We start from the raw sequence: 14,471 nt of genomic DNA on the forward strand, positions 1-14,471 counted from the left end.
CAGCCATTGTTCAAACCTGTACGTGTGAAAACTGTGCCACTGACACTTCATGTTCACTTCGCTTCTGTGAGTCTAAAGAACAAGGCCTGGTTCCTAAAGCAGTGTTCATAGAAGGGAGAGGGAGAACGAGGAGTTCCTGATGAAAATCTATTTATGTTGTCGCACTTTACAGCGACAATGGGACAACTGTAAACATTAGACAATAAACTTATTTAATTAAGCTCTCTCCTGTGTCCTCCTCTGTGTAAGATGAAATTTTCATGCAGTTTTTCATCATTTCTAATGCACTTTGTTAGTGAGGTAGGTCAGGAAGGCTCTTTCTTTTCTCTTTTATCCTTTCTCCTTCTAGAATAGAATTCTGATCAGCTTTTAGCAGCCTTAATTACAAAACAAATCTCAAGACTCTGCCTCTTAAAACTATTGACCTTTTCCGCTCAGCTGTAATCAGTGACCTTTCCCCTTTAATTTAGAATTTGGATCTTTTCTGTATTAACTTAAAAATAACTTTGTGAAGGTACAAAAATCTTGAGCAAGTTTTCTGCTTCCTTTCTGAGCTAGGAAAGCTGAGCAGCTCATCCAAATGGACTTCAGAGGCAAGACTTTGACATTAGCATATGTTTATTACAGCTCTGAGGTCCTAACCTTGAGGCAGTGGTGCTTGTTCACAGACTAGAATCAGTTGACTGTGTGTAGATACGCTGAAGGTTTGATTGGCAAAAGGTTTACCTAGAAGTGATGAGAGTGAATGAAGGAGCCGCTGAGGTACAGGTGGTGTCCAGAGAGAGGGAGGACGGGAAGGCCCTGGTACGTCAGGGCAGACACGTAAGATCATACCTTCACCAGACTCACCTGGCTGGGTCCTGCCCTGTTTGGGTTGGCACCAGTGGGTGTTTGGTTGTTATTATCGTCATTGCCAGAGTCTGTATTTTAGATCAAACAAACAAAATTTCTGTTTCCAGATGGTTGTTAGGGCTGGGAGAAGGAAACAACATCTTCAGGTCTAAGTCTTAAAAGGAAGTTCCCGACACTACAGCCAGAGCACACACGCCGTGTCCTTATGCTGCTGTTCCTGCAACTAAGCAGAGAATTGCCAGTGGTTGTTGAGGTGCTGCCACTTGTGCCTGTGGATGAGAGGAGTGCGCTCATCCTACCCTTCTCACTCTGAACAGGAGGTGGTTCAACACCAGCTCCAGTTAGATAAGCATCTTCCTTAGACTGCACCCTAAGTGCAAGGATGAATACAGTGAGAAACAGGCCAGCCTGAAAATTCAACAGCATTTTTATTACGATTATTCTATCAGGACGTAACAGACTGAGCAGTCAGAAGGAATGCTGTTTGTCAGCTACAGAGGTCCAGACACCACATACCAGAATCATTCCTTTAGTACAAGAAGAGTTACAAGAACTGGACAGTTTTCATCTAAATTTCTCATTGTCTAGTTTTAGAACTTCCCAAAAGGAACTTGGAGCGGTATTTCTGCTGCACGCTTCAGGGCCAAGGCGTAAGTATAAACCCTGGCATCCACTGCAATGTGTTCTTCTGCTATGAGTTCTGGAAGAGAAAAACAGTTAGGAGACGCTGTTCGAACTTCTCTGGAGCAACCTGAGTTCTTTGCTAAACTGAAGCTGTTCAGCATTCCAGACGTGAATTTGTCATTCCAATGTGCAGTGCTGTCACTACCCCTGTTACCTGGCCAAGGCTCTCACAGCTTTTTCATTAAGATACAGTGTTCTGGGATGAGAAATGCCTTGAGGAGCTGTGAGAAGCCAAGAGTTTCCTGAAGCTCCCACTAGTGCATTTAACGTGTTGGAAAGCTCTTACCCTCAATTCTTTGCAGCAGGTCGTGCTTTGGAAGTGAAATAACTTCCACAAATTCTAGGAAAGAAGAAAGAAGATTTATGCATCTTTAAATTAGTGAACAGTAGCAGGTTACTTTAGTGTCCTGTTTCTTACAGTTTCAAAGGGGAAACAAACTGCCTTAATTAATGCTCATCCCCACCCAAAAGCGGCAAGCCTTCACGTATCACAAAGCGGCCAGTTAAGTGAGGGAAGGCAGCGACCGGGGTCAGTAAAAACAGGTTTCGCAGCAGGAAACTGGTTAAGAGCTGGGATAAAGTGTAGCTGGCAGCTGTGGAGGATAAGAATCCTCCTAAAAGGAGACCTTCTCCCTTCTGAGAATGGTAAACACACTGGTGCTCCGCTGTCTACCTGAACGAGTTGTCTTTGGGCCCGGATCTGCAGCTGTTGTGGAGTCAGTAATTGCTATTTCCTGAGCTACTGCTGCTGTAGGTGCAATACTCAAAGATAATTGATGCGATAATGCCCCACAGGAATTTTCATGTCTAGGCCAAAGTCAATCTCATGCATGTTTGATAAGGGTCAGGAGAACAACCAAGCCCCAAAACCCCCTGTTTTGAATGACATTCTCAGTAAATCTCGCCATATGAAGATCACACTTGACCTCACTGCCAATGGGAACATAGCTACACAACATACCTCCATCATCTGCAAGTGAAAAAGAAAACGCAGTAAGTTAGAGGTTTTGAAATACAGGAGAGTTGACAACTAAAAAGCATTTTGATAGCTGAGCAGTGATGAGTGACACTAATTACTTCCAGGTTCACACACACTTATGGCTCTCACTGGAGTTAAGCACCTAAACTTCTTTCTGGGTGTGCCAACCCCTGACATTTAACAGCTGGTGTATTTAGTAAAGCACATCCAGCAAAGAAATGTGGCTCTGCTTATCTCGACTGCAGGGCAGGATCTGAAGGACATACAGCATCTACATCAGCTGGGACAGAAGACAGGCAGTGGTGGGGATAGTTCTTTTAAACCCACTCTTGTCATCTCCTCAGAATTTTCAAATAAACGGCACAAAACTCACCAAGTTTTTGCTTAGGCCTTGTATTCTCAGGCACATCCCCATTAATGACGACGCTCACAATGTGTGTGGTGCTGTTTGACAAACCTGGGTCCAAGTAGAGAGCTGCCAACAAGCATACGTAGAGGTCAGTTTTTCAAAAGCAGAAGTCGGGCACCTTGACATTTCAACAAAAGCTTTCATGGAAGTATATCTGATACAACAGGAGAAGGTGTATTTGGCACACGTTCGTGCTGGGAGAGCCGCGATGTTTGTTTTCACGTGTTCTGAACAGCCCTGTTCCCGTAACTCGCAGCTCTCCTACAGATTCCTTGCAAGGCTCATTCTCAGCAGCAAGGGTTACTTTCCACCCCACAGACTGAAGATTCAGCTGTAAACTCTAAGACCCTTATGTTCTTCCTCAGCCTGTTAGAGTCCCATTCTGCCATCACCTGTCCCCATCTCCTTCAGGCCCCAGCATGCAGTTGCCCCCAATAAGGAGAGCCAAGCCTCAGCTGGAATGACATTGACTTGAAATCACATGTAAGCTGCCTCACCTTCCTACCTTCTCAAGTTTCACTTATGATCCTCGTTTTGCTTTCATTTGTTTTCTGTAGGAGGCATTGGATTGGCAACAATCACCTTCCACAGGATCTCTGGATTTACTCCAATTATTCTCTTTCTTCTTTTGGCTGGAGAACCTGAGCACTGTCACCTTGTCACGGCTGATGTGCGGGTGACCTCTGCTCAGGCTGCAGCATGCAGTTATTTTTCTACCTAAGTTCACAGCTGCTGTTCACGTTAAGCCCAGCAATTTAGACCTTTACACTAAAATGCCAAATCACAGCTTGGATAATTGGGTTTTGCATAAAGGATCTGAATTAATAGCAAAGTTTTCCCTCACCAAGGACCAAAGTCTCATTGGTACAGCCATGGGACACTACTCTCTGCTAATCGGTGTAGGCTTCTCTGCATAGATTTTTCCTTTGCTTTAGAGCACTTTGGACATTTAGAGTACTCATCAAAGACAGAATTAGCTTTGGGTGAGAAAATTAAAAAAAAGCAAAGACCTGGAGTACATTCAACAACTTCCCCCTTGTACCCAGTTTCTTCCTCCAGCTCTCGCAATGCAGCACATTCTGCAGTCTCATTTTCTTCCATGAGGCCTGTGAGAGAAATGATAGACAGGATCAATTAAAAAGCTGGCACTTAACCGCAATACCCGCCCCGAGATCTAATCCAGCTTTATGGAAGCAGTGAAACACGCTCACAACCCTGTTTTCACAGAGGGATGAACTGAAGCGCTGGGAAGTCCAGACCTGAAGCCCAGGTCTTCACTGATTATCTACAGAAGCAGGTGACCTTCCCAGGAGGGAAATCCAATATTCTACTGCCAGACTACTGTACAAAATGTCTCCAGTCTGCTAAAATGAACTGAGTCTGTACTCTTCATAATCAAATATTCCTATTTCTGAAGAGCAGGCTGAGTTAGAGCTCATCAGGGTTCTCTGGTTACTGGAGCTCCTTCGGTAAGGTGGACACTCCAAGCACATCTAAAGGCACTGAACTGTCTTCCGTGACTCACCTTCATGTTTCAGTCGCTTACCTGCAGGAAATTCCAGGCAATAGCCATTAATTGGGGGCCTGAACTGTTTCACTAGGAGAATGCAGTCGTAGTGGAGAGTCCTCTGTAGCACCGCTATCACTGCTACACCTACAAACAGCCACGGAAGACACAAGTACATGGAATCTGAGTACAGCAGAAAGTATTTAGTGCTGGATCTGGAAAGGAAGCCAAGCGCTGTTATTCTGAGCATTAAATGTTTAGACACCTGCTCCAATACCCTGAACGATGAATTTAAGCTCCTTATATCATGTGTGGTGAGAGTAAAAGCCCCAAACAGGATTTTCAGAGTGCCCCAGCAAATGAGAGGCACAGGAACCAAGCAAGACCAAGCCTCAGGCCACCAACATCTCCAGAAGGGCTCTCTTGTCTGCAGACACTGTTTGGAAGCCATTGTGTGGAATCCCCTCCTACACTCATGTCATGGCTAAATCATGTCACTCTTTGGCCCAAAGACGGCTGTATCCTGAGCCCCCAACAGCAGACCCAGTTCAGGGGTCTGTGAGCTACTCTGCATCAGGGCATCCATCGTGTCTTTGAAATTGCTCCGTTGTTCTGAAGTGAATACAATGATCTTGGGAAAACTCGCTCCTGCCATTCTTCAGCACTGATGTTCACATTTTATGATCTCAGGGTGCAGTTTGTTCCACATCCTCATTCATTCAGAAACAGACGGACTCTACATCTGCTCTGTGAGTTTATCAGAATTCGCACAGGAAAATATGCAAACACAGAAATTCAGCCAGTGTCTTACCATCAGCTGTAGCACCCTTCTTGTCACCAGTCCGCTTTACAGTTTCCCAAGTTCTGTTTAACACAGAGAAAAGAACAAGTGAATATGAAGTGGCCTTCTACCCTTGCTACTTCCATTTAAAAGCACGCAGAGAGGCCCCACAAGAAAGCAGGCAGGCCCTGTCGCATACTGGCACTATAAAATGTCTGTAGTATAATTTTGTTCTGCCTACTTAGAGGATAGAGAGAGAAAATAGTGATTGTTTAAGATCACTAAAATAAGGAAAAGACATCAACAATTGTCACAGAACAGGCAAGTCTTATAAAAGTGATGCTGGAAAAGTGCAAAATAAAGCAATTTATATGTAAAACATGTCAGATTTTGAAAGACAGTTTTGTAGCAAGACCATGTTCTAGCTTCTGTCCTGCTTTTGTGTCAAGTTTCCAGTTTTAGTTACTATGAACTCTCAGCCCCATTACTTGAGCACGCAAAGAGCACACAGGCAAAAGAGACCAAAGCTGCTCTCTCAAAATGACCAAAGGGATGAGAAAAACCAAAAATTCAGCAGCAATAAAAAGCCTTTCACAGAAGCTCCAATCTTTTAAAAAGGATTTTTAAAAGGATTCTTTGCTGATGAACTAGGAGACACCAGAGAAAGCAATCAGTACAGAATGTAGATAAATACAGCAAAACCGAAGCATACAGAAGAATGGACAGGCGTGATAATACCCAAGAGGATGGTAATTTGTCATGGTATGCACGGCCCAGCACCATCAGCAGGGCAAAGGAGCCCAACTAGATCCCACAAACTATAAATGAACAGATCTCATCACGTGTTGAGTGACGGGTTTGTAACGTTCATGTTCTCTAGCCTGGGGCTAGTCCGAGCAATTGGGAACATCACAGGAACCTGACATGCTGCAGAGGCAGTTACCTGGATTTACCAAAAGGATCAGTGTAAGTTGTTTTTTCCAGCTTCAACCATTTCCCTTCTACAATTACCTAAAATAAAAAATTATTTGTTAAGTACATTATAAAATAAATCCCAAAGGTATTTGGGGGCTAGGGGAGAAAAAACATAACTATTTCTGGATTCTCTTGAAGACAAAATCTCAGCACCTGAATACGTGCAAGAACATGCAACAACATTCCTGTAGCTACTACGGAAAACACCCACAACATTTCCTTGATGTTCCTGAATAGCAACAGAAAATAAGCCCAGTAACTTTTCTTAACATGACTTTTATAACCAAGTTTCAATGAATTCAGTGGGACTTTATGAACTGGGAGGTCCCCATCTTTTTAGAAGGATTTTGCAGAAGTCATGTTTCAGCTGAAAAAGGGTCGCTGGTCCACACAGCCTCTAGCTACGGCAGTGATGATGACAGCTCACCTATCAGCAAGCACGGCCCAAAAGCTCAGCGTGCAAGACTGAAACCCAAACCTTTCCGAAACCTGTCTTGCCGTGATCTCAGACTGCAGCCTTGCGTAACTGCTGCTTTCTGTAACTGCTGGTTTAGGATTTCTGAGAGATGCCGACCGAGCGCTTGGCATTAACATCACTACAAAGTGTCTTTGCTGGGGTAAATGAGGTTTTTTGCCCTGTGATGTTTCCTCATCTTTCATGTATTTCCTTCCAAAGGGAAGAAATTCCTAGGTATTAGTCCAGCAGTTTACTACTTTTAATATAACTCATGTTTTAAGCTTTGCTAAAGATATAGGCAGACGAGAAGCTTGTCTTCAGAATTTTGTATCAAGTCAGTTGTAAGTCTGACCACAAAAATCAGAAGTAATCAGTAAGATGAACAAATCACTTCCTATTGTCTAAGGAGACACACTGCTGCAAGCATCAGCAAGGGGAAAAGAGCGTCTGGGGAAAAAAAAGCACACAATGTGAAACTGTGGCAAAGGATGAAGTCCGAGAGGTCATTCAATGCGGCTGGCACACTACAGTCCTCTAGTGGGGCCTCCAGCTGGGGACCATGTGGCCATGGAGATCTTGAACAGTGAGAGATTCACCAGCTAAAAACACCCAGAGGAATGAAATGTGGTGTATGACGGAGCTACAGCTAGAGTACAGCAGCACAGTACAGCATCAGCTGGTGGCACAGGGCAAATCAGCAGCAATTCAGGTGTCCAGTAACTTATAACGGAGTTGGATGAACTCACATAATTCTTAAAATGTGTTCTTCCAAATAATTATTTTGATGATAGGCAATCGAAATAACAACTGCACTCCTATGGCTGCAAAGGAGGCTGGACGTCTTTGACATGCAGGAGTGCTGGCATTTATTTTGGACAGTGTAGTTCTTCCACATACCACGAATTGGAAAAGGAGAGCTGTGTCTTCTCAAACGGGCTTTCTAACAGCTTTGTGGGCACAAAAACAGCAGGGAAGAAGATTAAATATCTTACGCTCATTACAGGTACAAGAAGTAATTCCAGTTGGAAGCATTCGGGTATATTTTACATCACTTTGTATTCACTCCTAAATCACCGCAGAACTAGGGTACAGGAAGATCCCAAAGAGAAAGAGATGAAAATTGTGTTCCATTCGTTGTCCAAGGAGAAAAATATATATACTTCAGCTAAGTAAACACTGCCAAATGTTTTGCGTTGATGAATTTTTTTCAACGTTGCAGAGAACACCAAGTCCCATATTGCTGCAGCAAAACTGGCAGATCATTACCCCTGTCACCAAGTTATCAGTTGCTAAGCAGAGAGGGAAAAACAGCTCAGATGAGAACCTCATCCCCCTCCCCAGGAACCTTAGAGGAAAAAGAAATACCTAGTCTTAAGAAATCAGATCTATCCAAGCTCCAAAAAGACAAAAGACAAAAAAAACCCAAACCAACCAGACAAAACCAACTCAAAAGTATGTTTTATGTGTAAAAAAAAATAATAACCCACGTCAAAGTGTGCTGGTCTTGATCAGGTACTCATAAGCACAGCTTTTGGCCTCTACTGTCACAGAGCAATCATTAAGAAGTACTACGGGACACGTAGCATAAAGATTTCCATCGGGAGTAGTTTCACAGTTGCCTGAAGTTAGCTGAAACCCCTGCTGCTAACAGCCTACCAGCTGAGAAAACTGAAAGCTGCCAGGTTTACCTAGAAGAAGGAGAGAATTTTGTCCCCTGCCTCATCAGATGCACACTTACAACCTGCGGAAGCTGGCCAGAAAAACAACCTCTGCTTTGCTTAAGCCCCTATTTAAAGCCTAAGGACACTTTGCAGGACGTGTTGCATTACCACACTCATTTTAGAATGATTTGTTTCTATTGCTTTATCTGTTATAGGCAAATAACATCTGCTTTTGCTTCCAACAGCCTGACTGGGCTCCCAGAAACAGGAAGGAGGAAAAAAAATCCGCCAGTACTTTCATGAAAGAAAATATTGCAACTTCAGACCACATAGCTACTGGAAAGTTACAGAACCACTTTTAATATAAGGACCACTGGCAGAGTAAATGCTCTCCTGTATTAATCCTACAAAATGACTGAAAAAACCAAATAGCTTAAAATATGAAAAACCTAATTACAAACTTCCAATTACTCCAAAGAGTATAATATTCCAAAGGAGAACTAATACGCACTATGAAAAAAAAAAAAGGATAAAATGAAAACATTACCTGCAAAAACACAGGTCTTAACAGAAAATCCCAAAAGCTTACAAAAAAGAAACCCTTTATGCTTGAGAAATACTCGTATTGAAAAAACACCCAAGGGGAAAAGCCATAAATATATCCCTATAATGTGAGTCTCTTCTTCCCTCTGAAAGTTTTGTACCTCAAAACCTAAAGAAACTACTAGACTGTGTTCACTCCAAGGAAGGAACGCTGGATAAAAGAAACTACAGTCATGTTAGAGCAACGGCGAGAAGCTGTGGCCAAACCCACCTTCAACACCGAAGAGTATTTAAGAATTCACTTCAAAGAGAACAGAAACAAATCTAGGCAGTGTACGTTAGGGTGAAAGTGCTCCTAAGAAGCACTCCAACTTCCCTCCTCAGGAGCTGGTATCTTCTGATTCAGTGAAGATCCGAGCACAGTTTTTTTGAAAAAATCTTACTGCCTCCTTACTAATGTCTTTACAACAGCAATTATCTAAATTCCAGCCCTTCCAGGAAGCATCAAAGCAGGTGCAATCCTAAGCGTTAAGGCAACTCTTAGTGGTTCATCATCTCAAAGGACTAGGAAACGAGGCTGAATTTCATGATCCGCCACTTTGGAGAGTCTCTCAGAAGTATCAGCATCATTTCTGAACACTGAAATCAGCCTGAACGGACAACACAAAACCAGCTGCAAAGTCCAAAAAGAAGCTTAAAATAATCCAACACCAGATTTCTCTCTCCCCATTGAGAATTTGTATGATTATATCAACCAAAAGAAATGCTGCCTTTTCTGAACTGTCTGACTGTCTTCTGGAAACACTTCTTGGCTATTGAATGAGTTCTACAAATATCTACAGCATTTCTCACTCACAAACATTCCGACTAGTCTCAAATAACTGTTACTTAACAACAAAACATCAAAACTGAGCATATTATACCTCTTCTTTAAGGATGAATTGCTTAGCAGGTTTTGGAGCTTCTGTGGATGTCTCAGTTGCCATTTCCAGGACAGTCAGGCTTTTCCCCTCCTGTGCAAAGTCCGGTTTACTATGAAACAAAGTCAATATTTGCTTTCAGAGTCAAGTTAAAAGGTTCCCTTCTGCATTCTAAATTAACAAATAAAACTTGCTGGAGAAAGTCAGGGACATGCGGTGGCAAGTGCAATTCACATGTTCAGCTCCACCTGATGGTTTCAGAAGCAAATAATTCAAAGGAGAAGCAGAAGTTTGGGTCAAATCCCTGACTCACATAGTCCTATTAGCTGCCAAGTAGCTATGCTGGCTGAAAACAACCTCCTTAACTATTCAAAGGTCAGACAAAATTGCTCTGTTTCAGTCAAATATTGTTTTATTCTGAGCTGGGTGAAGTGCTCTGTCAACTCAGCATTGCTACAACAGGACTACACACCCCACTGTGAGAGTGGAAAAAAAATTATACCAAGAGGACCTTGGGGTAAAGATAGTCTGCTATTAAGAATGAGAACTAGAACCTACCTCCACCTTACCCACAGCACAAACACATAAATGACTCAATCCTCCCCCCCAGAAACAAGGTCAAAGAGTCTTCCATGTGTGGCAAGGCAAGTTGGCATGTGGAGGCAGCGTGACCAAAGCGTGTCAGCCTCTCTCGCTGGGAATGCTGTGGCTAACACTGCGCCGAAGGCAGCTGAATATGTGCCCAAAGCAAGGCTCTGCACTGCAGCTCGATGCCTCAGCCTGCATCCTAATGCTCCCTAGGGAGGTAAGGTTGTCCACTCACTCTCTCAGTCCAGTTCTAGCTGAAAAGCACTCTGGGCAGCAGAAAAAATCCGATGCATTAGAGTCACCATTAGCCCCTGCCTCACTGTGTTGCTACAGGGCAGTAGCAACCTTCTTACTCCAAGAAGCTCACCTCTGGCATTAAGTTGTAATACTGAAGTCCTGAAAAAACAGCACAGTTTGTAAGCAAAAAGACAGTGCAAAGAAACAAACCAGTTTAAACAGCAGGAGACATGGGATAATCTTAAAGATCTCTATCATTCTTTGTGTTGCTAGTTGCAAACTTCCCGGAAAGTCAACAGGAATCTTCCTGTGGGCTTTAGCCAGGGTTTAGTAAGGCTCTGTGGGGTCTCTCACAATGAGCAGTACCAGAAGTGAGTGATCACCTGCCCTGTCATACCCAATTTTAGCATTTTCATGGTTTATCTCATCTTTACCTTTCTATGATACACCTACTGCACATTTGTGAAACGCTTAGAAGGCTGCAACAACAATCAGCTTTCTTACATATTAAGATTTGCATTTAATTCCAGAAAGTAGTTAAAAGGAAGTACAAAATATTTCTGGTTATCAGCAGGTTAAAACTAATGTACATAAATCCCTTGCCTCAGTACATGCACAGGGCAGGCTCAAGTCTTAAGACAGTCTTGTTGGATGAAGTAGCGGTCAAACGGTCAAATTGTTTTTATGTAACATAAGTCCTGAAAAGGAACCCTGACCTATTAAACCCAATTCTGTTTTTTCAAAAATATGTTCTATAATCTTTCTTCTTAAAGCAATGAAGTTCCATCTTAAAACTACGTGTGTTTACTCTCTACCTTACTCCTGTTAGTATGAAAAACTGTTCTGGAACCTCACTTGCCTATCTTCCAGTTTCCATCCCACATTAGCTCCCTTAGCTGTTACCCGTTTGTTCGTGAGCATCTCAAACTCTCTTCACTGAGGATTTAAGAGCTGTAGCTGGACAATGGTCATGGTCTCTTGCTGTGACTCTAAAATACACAATCCAGCTTTCCACCAAACTAAAGCAAAAGAAGGGCAGCCTGGCACAGCAGTTCCAAGAGGTTCCTGGTGATCCAGAAGAAACAGTCAAAGGAGGCTCTGCGTGATGCCCGACATACAGCTCCCGCCTTTAAAAATAGACCCCCCTCACACACCTACCTACAGCAAACTCATCTCCTACCTTTGGAAAGAATGACAGCCTTTTTGACTGACAAGATAAACATCAAGGGAGTAGATAGTGAACCATACCCTTGTTAAACTTTTTTTTCATTGGTCTGAATAAACCTTCCTCTTTCGCTCCCCCCTCCCAGGAAACCCTGTTCCACTGACCAAACTAATCCTTCTGTGTCAGCTTGCCGGTATCAGTGTATCTTTCTTAAACGCAGATTACAACAACTGTACCCTAAACCTCAACAGCCAGCTACAGTAACGGTTTGTACAACAGCATGAATATGCACTCACGTCAGTTACGAGCACACACTAGAACCACATCTCAGGGCTGTTGTCAACACAGCTTCCTCTCCTCGGCAGTGGCCAGAGTCAAGGGTGGCTGGTGACTTAAAATAATGAAAAGTAACACAGCTTCAGTGGTTGGAGTTATCACTAAAATCTAAAATAGGGGATACCAAGAGGAAGCCTCCTCTATCTCAGCTGCTTCAGTTTCCATCTCCTCCACAAGTGGGTGCAATTACTCCATGTATGAGTTACATTTTAAAAAGTTCCACCAAAAAAGTAATTTTTTCCCAATGCAGCTGACTGTACAGAAGTGAGAAGCTCTGCTGCTAGAAAGCTGAAACACCACTTGGTTCAATGAAGGCTGCAATTCCATAGCTCCATTAGTCACACTGTCAAGGGAAGCAACACCTTTTGTTCATAAACAAAATTACCTGCAACTGAAAATTAAACTTAACACTATGACGAAGGTTTCTGCAGCCCGGTGTCAGCTGTCAGAGCAGACCTTGTCTCGCAGCCCTCAGACAGACAGGCTGCTCTACCTCATAAAGCTACCACTGCATCATTTGCGTTAGAACGCACCGCAGCGCGCACAGCAGCCTGGGAACCCGACTACCTGACTTACGATTGCATGAAGTCTATGAACATAAATTTTTAACAGTTCTCAGTGCAACGTTAAGAATATGTCAAAGCATCCACATTTATCAGCCTTCACATGAATCAACAGCAGCTGAACATGAAATTATGGCAAAAAAAAAAAATGTTTGGCCTGCTTCCTCCTTCTCTGATGATTTTTGTGGCTAATATTACAGGCTGCTGCCAGCAAACCACACTGCTTCTTCCATTTATTTCAGTGCGGGTCAAACTTAGGCCTGAAAAAGGCGTAGCATTTATAAAAGGCAAAGCTTTACCCCCATTGCTTATTCCCTTATTGAGGGACTTCTTCACAAGGCAACATCCAGCCATTCTAGTTCCCCAATTAACCTTCACAGGAGTTAAAATCTTAAGCCATCTGGGGCTTGTGAATCAGGTTAGAGAGCAGGCAGGCTACCAGGGCTTTACGTTAACCTACCAAAGTCACAACAGGTAGATTAGCTTTTTAAAACCACTTTTCAAAAGATATTCTCTGATCCAAACTCACATCCTAGCTGACAGCATCCAGATTTAACGGAAGTTCAGCTACGGTGTCCTAAGGTAAGCTCGAGATGAAATAAAATATTAGGGTTTCTTATAAATAATATGCAAAAGGGACCCTGGCATTGTTTTACAGATGATTAAACCAACAGCACGCTGAGATACGCGTGCTGAATGGACATCACTGAAAGCTCCTACGTCACTTTAAATTTGTTACCAATGGTCACTGCACTTGCATTTCAGCACTATGACTCTAGCAACAAAATTAATTAATTAGCAGAAGTCGATGGAAGAGATGGAGAGGGAAAAAGGGGGGAAAATATTTCATGTTTGTCACAGTATTTGGCAGTGGTGACTCGCTCAGCACCAAACAAAATATGGAAAACAGCTGGTTCTCCCCTTGCGAACAGACAACAACAACAATAAAGACTGTCTTGCATAAGTAGAAAAGGGTTTGCAGCATCTCCGTGTTGCTATCAACCTTCAAGACCACTGATGTGTGAGAGGGCTTGGGCAGACAGCCGCAAACGGCAGAAGTGAGAGCACGTCAGTAAAGCACTGGGTGGAAGCGACCAGCCCTCCGCACAGGAGACCCACAGGCACAGAGCAGAAGCACGGGATGTAAAAAGAACAGCTATTTCTCGACTCTCCCCAAAATAAAATGAAATGCAGCCCTGCCTGAGGAGAGAGGAAGCTCTGTCGCTGCCGAGCTCCGTTACAGAAGCACAGAATTGTTTAGGTTGGCAAAGCCCTTTAAGATCAAGTCTACCCTTTAACCCTGCACTGCCAGGTCACCACTAAGCCACATCCCTCAGCACCTCATCTGCATGTCTTTTAAATACCTCCAGGGATGGGGACTCCACTTACCCTGGGCAGCCTGTTCCAATGCTTCATGACCCGCTGTGTAAGCAAATTTTTCCTAATATCCAACCTAAACCTCCCCTGGTGCAACTTGAGGCCGTTTCCTCTTGACCTATCACTTGTTATAGGAAGAGACGGACCTCCACCTCGCTACAATCTCCTTTCAGGTAGTTGTAGAGAGTGATAAGGTCTCCCCTCAGCCTCCTTTCTCAGGCTAAACAACCCCAGCACCCTCAGCTGCTCCTCATAGAACCTGTGCTCCAGACTCTTCACCAGCTTTGCTGCCCTTCTCTGGACACACTCCAGCACCTCAATGTCCTTCTTGTAGTGAGGAGCTCAACACTGGACACAGTGCTCAAGGTGTGGCCTCACCAGTGCCATGTACATGGGGACAATCACTGCCCTGCTCCTGCTGGCCACACTAGTGCTGG

At 43.5% G+C, this 14,471-nt stretch overlaps 1 protein-coding gene across 1 annotated transcript; it reads right to left on the minus strand.

The window, feature by feature from the left end:
* Positions 1 to 1,378: 1,378 nt before the first annotated feature.
* Positions 1,379 to 9,874, minus strand: NUDT5 (nudix (nucleoside diphosphate linked moiety X)-type motif 5). The gene is made up of 9 exons (XM_010133683.1): positions 9,772 to 9,874; positions 6,156 to 6,223; positions 5,243 to 5,295; positions 4,471 to 4,578; positions 3,935 to 4,030; positions 2,889 to 2,990; positions 2,498 to 2,506; positions 1,823 to 1,876; positions 1,379 to 1,552 (listed from the first exon to the last, which is right to left on the minus strand). Exons 1-9 carry the CDS (start codon positions 9,832 to 9,834, stop codon positions 1,443 to 1,445), a joined length of 663 nt encoding a protein of 220 aa, XP_010131985.1. The 5' UTR covers positions 9,835 to 9,874; the 3' UTR covers positions 1,379 to 1,442.
* Positions 9,875 to 14,471: the final 4,597 nt, after the last annotated feature.

Source organism: Buceros rhinoceros, unplaced genomic scaffold (genome assembly GCF_000710305.1).
Source record: "Buceros rhinoceros silvestris isolate BGI_N320 unplaced genomic scaffold, ASM71030v1 scaffold9033, whole genome shotgun sequence".
NCBI lineage: Eukaryota > Metazoa > Chordata > Aves > Bucerotiformes > Bucerotidae > Buceros > Buceros rhinoceros.

Coding starts and splice junctions, on each gene's coding strand:
- NUDT5 (XM_010133683.1), bottom strand. CDS start 9,834: ATGGCAACTGAGACATCCACAGAAGCTCCAAAACCTGCTAAGCAATTC. Junction 5,296..6,155: donor GATCCTTTTGGTAAATCCAG/GTAACTGCCTCT, acceptor TGTGTTAAACAG/AACTTGGGAAACTGTAAAGC. Junction 2,991..3,934: donor AGTTGTTGAATGTACTCCAG/GTCTTTGCTTTT, acceptor GCTTGTTGGCAG/CTCTCTACTTGGACCCAGGT.